The following is a 9,346-nucleotide window of genomic DNA, read 5'->3' as shown; positions in this document are numbered from 1 at the left end:
TAAATAGTTTGAGGAGATTCTAAAATAAACCTTTTTATAAATACTCATTCTTGTATGGACCATTCCTTTAACTTAATTTTTTTAAAACAATAAATATATGATTACTTAGAATGTAAGATATATTCATAGATGAAAAAAAAAACACACACAACTTTAATTAAAAAAGAAAAAGAAAAAGAAAGAAACACAAGAGGAACGCACGAAGACGAACCTAGAATTGAATAGACCAATAAAAAGCTACTATAGTTGAGTTGAAAGTTGAAACCTCTAATTGTTGTTTTGTTCCGCGTTTTCTAATTCTGTCTCAATAAATACCTCTCAAATCTCACTCTTAATTCCTCTTTTTCTTCCCTTTTTCACTCTCAAATCCTTTTCTCTACTTTACTTCCGCATCATCAAAACGCTCTGTGTCAAGAGAGTGTCATAGTGATACTGAAACGCTGCACAACGTTTCTTCTTTCTCTTATGGCATGCCCCAAGAGGACCAAGATCAATTTTGGATCACTCAATTCCTCTAGTTCATCATCATCATCATGATTTTCCGGTTCTTTCACCCTTTCCTTCTTCTTCTCTTCACTCAATTTGGTACTTTCTTTCTCTTTCTTTGTATGTTATATGTTTTTATGATTTTGTTTATTACATGAAATTCACCTGAGATGAGATGGGACCACATATTTGATTACTGTTATTGATTCAGTTCTATTAAATGGTTGTTCGTGTTGGAGATTGATTTAGTGTTGTCAAATAGTGGCTATAGTACACCCTAGTCTAGTTGAATTTTGATGAGTTGTTATGTGATTTGATGGCAGCAGATGGATTTTTTTTGTTTTGGAGCTTTAATTTTGTTTGATTGGGTTTTCAGTGTTGCTGCAAGCGTTCACGGGAACGTATGGTATAAATTACGGGAGGATTGCAGATAATATTCCCTCGCCGGATGAAGTTGTTACTCTTCTCAGAGCTTCGAAGATAAGGAACATTAGAATCTACGATGCTGATCACAGTGTTCTCAAGGCTTTTAGCGGAACCGGTCTTGAAATTGTTATTGGAGTTACCAATGGACAGCTGCAAGACATGAGTTCGAGTGCGGATCATGCTTTGAACTGGGTGAAAGAAAACGTGCAGGCGTTTCTTCCCGAGACACGGATTCGTGGAATTGCTATTGGGAATGAAGTTTTGGGTGGGTCTGACAATGCTTTGTGGGGGGTTCTTTTGGATGCTGCGAAAAATGTTTATAATGCTACGAAGAAACTTCATCTGGATAAGATAATTGAGATTTCTACCGCTAACTCGTTTGCTGTTTTTCAAGATTCTTACCCTCCATCCTCTTGTAAATTTGACAATAATGTTAAGCAGTACATGAAGCCGCTATTAGAGTTCTTCCAACAAATTGGATCTCCTTTCTGTTTGAATGCATACCCTTTCCTAGCTTATGTGAGTAATCCAGAGGATATTGATATAAATTATGCTCTTTTTCAACCAACAAAGGGAATTTATGATCCAAAGTTTAAACTGCATTACGATAACATGCTCGATGCTCAGATCGATGCAGCTTATGCTGCTTTGGAGGATGCTGGATTTCATAAAATGGAAGTCATAGTTACGGAGACAGGGTGGGCCTCTGCAGGAGACCAAACCGAACCTGGAGCAAACGTGACTAATGCGAGGACGTATAATTATAATTTGCGCAAGAGGCTTGCAAAGAAGAAAGGAACCCCGCATAGGCCTAAAAATGTTGTAAAGGCATACATTTTTGCAATCTTCAACGAGGATTCGAAGAACGGTCCTACCTCCGAGAGGAATTATGGATTGTTCAAGGCTGATGGGAGCATATCATACAATGTCGGGTATCATGGACTTAATGCTGGATATTCATCTCATTTGTCTCTTAAGGTAATACAAATTTCATTTGATGCTATGTTGTTTAGTTTTATGCTCATTTGTTTTTTGAGGTACTATAAATTTCATTTGATGCTATGTTGTTTAGTTTTATGCTCATTTGTTTTTTGAGGTACTATAAATTTCATTTGATGCTATGTTGTTTAGTTTTGTGCTCATTTACAAGTTTTCTAGCACAGACATCGTATCAACTTTTACTATACTTATAAGAGACTACCTTATTGGAAACCATGTATCCTAGTTTCTAAGTAATAGAACCATCTGGTTTAGGGAATTGGATGGAAGTTTGTGCTTCTCCAAAGTGCTTTTAAAGAAAGCTAAAATGAAAAGTTAATGGTTAAAGAGTCCTACATTGAAAAGGATATGGTCTCAATATATGTTTATAAGTGAGGGCAATCCTTACCTTAAAGTCGGCTTTTGTAGGGATAAGTTAGACCCAACCCACGTATTTTAAGATGGTATTAAAGCATATCTTAGATCTATTATTGAGTTTCTCGCATCGTTCATGCTTCAATCTCATTGAGACTTGAGCGTGAGGGTGTATGTTGGAAATTCCACCTTCATTGTGTAGTCGCCTTATTACGGCATTTGGCTTATCTTCATTCTAGCCTCCAACACTTATAACGTGTTGGGTTTGAAAGGGTGAATTTAGTCTCAGGGCAACCCTCACCCTATATTGTGATGACTTAGTTCCAACTCAAATTTTAAGATTAATTATATAAGAAGAAACAACTAAAATTTTGGGGTAGCCGATTACGATATGTCAATTCCTCTCGTTGCAGCATAGTGGTGCGTTTTGATATATCGGTTATAGCCGTACATAATGAGTAGCATAGTTGTGTGTTTTAGCGGTGGCCAGACTTTTAGAATGTTAAAGCAAGGATATCAGTTGTGAACCTAATTTATGATATGTTTTACTATTATGACTTTATGATTATAAGTTTTTGTAATGAGTAGGAAATGATCTCGGTACTCTAGAGTTTATGATTCTTACACACATTGTACACTAATCACTTGCGCTATATACCGATGATCGATGCATGGATATCATAAATTAGAAATGCAGTCGCTCATCTTGCTAGATTACTTTTGGAAGTTTACATTTGCATTAATATTTATGAATTTAATTACTAAATTTGGAATTTAAAACCATTTTAAATATTCTTATATGATGTTTACTTGATTTGGCTTGGCAGGATATCAATACTCAAGGTCTGTCGCGGTCGTACACGATCACTATGATATTGTGTTTATCAGCGCTGATATTGATGATTTTCTAGAGTTTAGTTTCCACGGCAATAAAGTGATTTTTTTTGCCTTGGCTTTACTTGCTCTCTCAGTGTAGATCAAAATTATGCCATTATTGATGATTGCCATATTTCATAAAGCAAAATCTAGAAATTTTGATGTATTTTATCTATATTTAGAAAACTCATAATCATAATCATAATTATTTCTTCTCATAAAACATTCCTCATCTATCAGATATAGAACTTTTCAGTTTTAAGTACATAATAAATTTTGAACACTTAAAGTTCAAGTTCATCAAACTGTTCTATTTATGCTGTTCTATTTATATTGATCAAAGCATTTATGTGCACATAATGAACTATGAAAGTAATGACAGGTGCCAAGAAGCTTCTTTTTGCAAGTCACATTGAGTGTTACTTTTTTCACATGCAAATTTGTGGTTCATTTGGTTGAATATTAACTAATTTAAATAAAATAAAAATTATAGATATCATATAATTCAATTAATAAAATTTTTGATCATGAAATCTATTGTTCAACGGAACTATGTTTTTTAAATATGATTAAGAAGATATAGGTGATAAAAAAAATGAAGGTTTAAATATCATTAAATGGGATAATCAACCATTTTTTGTTTAACCATTTTTTGTGGCAGATTTTCCAAACAAGTGAATAATCTGTATCTAAGGAAACTTATATAATTGAGTTCTCCTAAAAAAAAAACTTTAAAAAGTACACTTAAAAGTAAATGAATAAATGAATAGGGTGTGATCTTATATGATCAAATTAAAGAGCTAAGTATTGATATCCTTTTATTTCAGGTGGTATCTTAGTTAAATTGATGCAGCTATAATTTATGGCTAAATATTCATTTTCTACAAAAATCATCTATTGTTTATGAATTTTAATTGATAAATATAACATGAGAGTGTCACTCATTTTATATTTATGTTACTGTCATGATTTATGTATGGTGCGCAACATGTTGAACAATAAGCTATTTTGACCTTAAGCTTGCAAACAAAAACTTTAGGATATACGGAAAAACAACAATGCACATAGCTCAACTGTCCTATAAATCACATTATACTTATATCAGAATAAGAATTTTAAAATTTCTTCTTCTAATTCCAGTACTATTTCAAGTAGTTAGGGAATGATAAAAAAAATATGACAGTTGGGATGTATAAGAACAAGTGTATTTATTTTAGAGGCACATTTTATATTATTAGACCATTTCCATCCGTTGACATTTTCTGCAGGCTGAGATGTATGTAAAAACCTAAGCCAGCTATCATCAAGTGGTGATCAGAACTGATAACACACTATCCAACTGTCAAAGGTTGTTTATACGTTTCTGATGTTTGAAATATGAGACATGTCAATAGTTTTTATATTACTTCTATATCAAAAGTATATTTAAATAAATAAATGTATGAAGTCAGACATATATCAATGTCCAACATAACACTCTAAATAAAAATATGTCTAATGTCCGACACATATCATTATCAGACATGACATTCAAACATAGAATCATGTTTAATTTTGGTTAAGAATGCTTATTTTGAATTAGCCTATATTTCTTTTTATATATATGAAACAATCAACACAAATGGTGAATAATTAATGCATCTCTACTTACTCTCTCTCTCTCTTCTAATACACATAGGGGCACAGAATCAAGGAGCCATAAAACAAGGGCGACATGACACACACCAATAAAAACATGTTTCAAATAAAAAACATGACAATTCTCATTCTAATCATTGTGGTTGCAGCGTCACTACAAACCTCAGAAGCTGAAGATTACACAGTAGGAGGAGACACCATAGGATGGACTAGTTTTCCACCTGGTGGTTCTTCTTTCTATTCAAATTGGGCTTCAAATTTTACATTCAAATTAAACGACAATCTAGGTAATTAACCACAAACTTGTTTATTTATATCTATGTTAAACATTTGAAGTAAAAAATTGTTGTGACATTGGTGCCACTTTTTTCAGTGTTCAACTATGAATCTGGAAGCCACAGCGTCGTTATATTAAACAAAGCTAACTATGAAAAGTGTAACGTGAATGATGATATTCAAACCTTTAACAAAGGACCAACCAAAATAACCTTAGATCGAAGTGGTGATTTCTACTTTATCTGTAGTTTATCAGGTCATTGCAGCAGTGGACAAAAGCTAAGTGTTAAAGTCACAGAAACTGCTTCTTCTGATGTTCCACTTCCACCTGCTGAAGCTCCATCATCCCTAGGTACTGGAGCAGGTTCAGCCACAACCGAGACTGCTGCTACCTTCACTCTTCTCCTTGTTACTATTGCCTTCAATTTTTTCTCCCAATTTTAAACGATGTTTTGATTGATTTTTAGAAAAGCTACACATTGAATATTTCAACAAAAAGAATGTGTTTGGTATGAATATGATATGAATAAACAATGTTATTATCCTATTGTTATTTTTCAATGGATACATTATCTTTCCACTAAAGTTTTACTTTTATGCTAATGAAAAATTTAAATCAAAGTTGCATTAAACCATTGAATTTTAGGTGTAAAATAGAACATATGAACATGGCAGCATGTTATTTTGACTTCCAACAAGTTAAGTTACTTTTAAGCAATAACAAAAATATGAATAAAAATATGAATGTGATATGGTGTATGTACCACTAGAAATAATTATGTTAAAGTCGGACGTAATTAAATAGTAATAATTAAATTTATAAAAGATGTTTGAAAACTTAATTTGACTTCATATTCTTGCAATTGCATAGTCTAATTTCTTGAATTTAGGAAAATCACTATAGATATTATGGACTCCATGAGTTTTAATTTTTAATTTTTAAAAATTATTAATTAATTTTAAGAGCGAGTTTGAAGAAAAAAATATAAAAGAAAATATGTTTAATAATCTAACTTTTAAAAATTGTTTTAAAGTTGAATAATATTACAAATTTTTTATTAATAAAAGCGTATAATTTTTCCTTGTTCAAAACTAAAAACCAAAACCAAAACTCTCCAAAAACCTATTTTAGTTTTTAAGTTTTTAAAACTCACAAATAAAAAATAATTTTCAAAAGTAAAGGTGTAAAACTAGATTCCCAAACAAATTTTATAATTTTTAAATTTTAAAAAGAAAAAATCAATTTTACAAAATCAAATCAAACCAATCCTATAACTCTCTTTTAAAAAGTTTTAACAATGTTTCACGTTGAGACATGAGTTATGAGTAATGAATCATGATAATTAGTCATCTTTAAATTTTACAACTATATTTTTTTATTATTTTAAAATTCAATTATGTAAGACTTTAAAAAATAACATTACAATTGAAACACGTTCTGACGTGCTCTGCTCTACTTCTTAACTTATTTTTTAAAATAAAAAAAAAAATGAACTATTCATACAGGAGTTCAACATTATTATTATTTTTAAAAAGAAATGAAGGAGAGAGAAACCCCATTCTCTCTAATTCTTTTCTTCGATTAGTTTGAAAAGTTGGAAATCATTCTTCCGCTTTAGCATCATGAACCACTCAACTAGTAACATTAGAGCTTTAGATAGGAGACCGGTTACAAGATGCAAGTAGATTTCCAAACCACCTAGAACGCAGTGGGATAATAAAAACAGTCGCAATCATGAAACCACCTAGAGTGAAAATGTTTTTTTCTTTTCTGAGATGGAAGATGGAGTGTAGCTTATATAGATATTGGAGATCAAGGAGATTGTATAACCAATTAGGGCAATTAGGGCAAGAGAGATTAGGGGTTAGGACAGGGGTTAATGTTAGTTGGATTCAAAGAGCAAGTTAGTTAGGGGAGTTACCATTGTTAACTTGCTTTTAGTTTAGTTAGTTAGGTTGTTTGTTGAATGTGATTGAAGATGTTAGTTGTAAGTTAGAATGAGGAAAAAATTAGTTAGATGTAGTTGATTTTGCTCGAGTTAATTGAATCATTTTGTTAAGTAACTATAGTGAGTTAATTCGAGTTAGCTGTGTTTGAATTGTTTAACCTGCTGGTTTATGTTAGAAATTGTTATTGTGTTAATGGATGCATAAATGTAATGTTATGCTAAAGTTAGTTGTGCTTAGTTGATGTTAGTGAATTAGTTGTGACTGAGTTAGTATGTTAGGTTATGTTAACTTGTTAGTAGATTGATACTAAGTGGATTGTTAAGTGAATTAAAATTAGGATGTTAGTTAAACTATTATTGATTGTGTTAGAGTTATTTATAATCAGTTATGTCAAAGCATGTTAGTTTTGTTAGCAGGCTTGTTATGGAATTGTGATGGATGTGATTGTGAATTGTTAGTTTGTTAAAAAAGTTAGTTGCTTATTGGTTAGTGTAATATCTGTTATGAAGTTATCATTGGTTGATTAGAAGTAGTAAATTGATGTTAGCGTTAGGAATTTGATAGTTAGTAGGCTTAAAAATTAGTTTTAGAAAGTTGTTAGTGAATGGAGAAGAAGTTAACTGCTTTGGAAATGTTAGTGGCAATTAGAATTCGGAATCAAATGTGCTAATGGAACTGTTATGGAATTTAGAGATTATAGATTTAGTTAGAGGTTAGGGAAATTTGGTTAGTATGTTGACAGGTGTGAATGTTAGGATTGCTACTTGTTATGTAAATTATGTAGGTTTCAATGAATGTTAAATGTACCTTGTGTTTATCATGGCTTTGTTTGATTGTGTATATGGTGTAGTCATGTTGAAGTTTTGGTTTTGTTTGTTGTAGGGTTGGTGTACTTATGATGGAGTGACTTTGACTTGGCATGAAAATGTCATCCTCAGGAATGCAATGCATACAAAGTTGGCATATGCGATGGACAAGAAAAGTTGGAATGCACCAGGAACATGGAACAATGAAATGTCTTGAGGATGAAGAAAGAAGTAGGCTAGGGTTTATGATTAGTTTGCCTTTGGTCAACTGCTTGACCAAAAAATCAATAGTTGACCAAAAGTCAACCTTAGGTCAAATGTAGTTTTTTGTGTAACATCTTATAATTTGGCTTTTGTAATGAAATGGATGTTTGTAATGAAGATTTTTAATTGTAATGTAACTTTTTTTCCAAACCATGTGTATTTCCTTCCAAATTTCAAAAATTAAACTTGAATTTGAATTTTACTTGACTTCTTAAACGAATTACCATGTCTCCCAATTTTAAACGATGTTTTGATTGATTTTTAGAAAAGCTACACATTGAATGTTTCAACAAAAAGAATGTGTTTGGTTTGAATATGATATGAATAAACAATGTTATTATCCTATTGTTATTTTTCAATGGATACATTATCTTTCCACTAAAGTTTTACTTTTATGCTAATGAAAATTTTAAATCAAAGTTGCATTAAACTATTGAATTTTAGGTGTAAAATAGAACATATGAACATGGCAGCATGTTATTTTGACTTCCAACAACTTAAATTACTTTGTAGCAATGAAGAAAAATATGAATAAAAATATGAATGTGATTTAGTGTATGTACCACTTGAAATAATTATGTTAAAGTCAGACGTAATTAAATAGCAATAATTAAATTTATAAAAGATGTCTGAAAACTTATGGATTCCATGAGTTTTAATTTTTAAAAATTATTTATTAATTTTAAAAGCGATTCGACTTCACTATAGATATTATGGATTCCATGAGTTTTAATTTTTAATTTTTAAAAATTATTTATTAATTTTAAAAGCGATTCGAGGAAAAAAATGTAAAAAAAAATGTTGTTCGGTAATATAACTTTTAAAAATTATTTTAAAGTTGAATAATATTACAAATTTGCTATTAATAAAAGTGTATAATTTTTCCTCGTTCAAAACTAAAAATCAAAATCAAAACTCTCCAAAATCTATTTTAGTTTTTAAAACTCACAAATAAAGAATTATTTTAAAAAATAATTGTGTAAAACTAGATTGCCAAACAAATTTTATAATTTTAAAAAGAAAAAATCAATTTTACAAAATCAAATCAAACAAGTCCTATAACTCTCTTTTAAATTTTTTTAACAATGTTACACGTCGATATATGAGTTATGAGTAATGAATTATAATAATTTGTCATCTTTAAATTATACAACTATATTTTTTTATTATTTTAAAATTCAATTATGTAAGACTTTATTAAATAACGTTACAATTGAAACATGTTCTGACGTGCTCTGCTCTACTTCTTAACTATTTTTAAAAATCAAGCA

The 9,346-nt window shown here is 30.4% G+C and overlaps 2 protein-coding genes across 2 annotated transcripts; both read left to right on the top strand.

Annotated features, from left to right (window-relative positions):
- The first annotated feature begins 201 nt into the window (after window positions 1-201).
- LOC127073534 (glucan endo-1,3-beta-glucosidase 14) lies at window positions 202-3,364 on the top strand. The gene is made up of 3 exons (XM_051014709.1): window positions 202-585; window positions 863-1,890; window positions 3,093-3,364. Exons 1-3 carry the CDS (start codon window positions 534-536, stop codon window positions 3,174-3,176), a joined length of 1,164 nt encoding a protein of 387 aa, XP_050870666.1. The 5' UTR covers window positions 202-533; the 3' UTR covers window positions 3,177-3,364.
- Window positions 3,365-3,512: 148 nt separating this feature from the next.
- Window positions 3,513-5,640, top strand: LOC127073536 (mavicyanin). The gene is made up of 2 exons (XM_051014710.1): window positions 3,513-5,066; window positions 5,153-5,640. Exons 1-2 carry the CDS (start codon window positions 4,856-4,858, stop codon window positions 5,497-5,499), a joined length of 558 nt encoding a protein of 185 aa, XP_050870667.1. The 5' UTR covers window positions 3,513-4,855; the 3' UTR covers window positions 5,500-5,640.
- The last annotated feature ends 3,706 nt before the right edge of the window (window positions 5,641-9,346 follow it).

This window comes from Lathyrus oleraceus, chromosome 4 (genome assembly GCF_024323335.1).
Source record: "Lathyrus oleraceus cultivar Zhongwan6 chromosome 4, CAAS_Psat_ZW6_1.0, whole genome shotgun sequence".
In the NCBI taxonomy this organism is placed as follows: Eukaryota; Viridiplantae; Streptophyta; class Magnoliopsida; order Fabales; family Fabaceae; genus Lathyrus; species Lathyrus oleraceus.
This window is presented reverse-complemented; position numbering and strand designations above follow the sequence as displayed.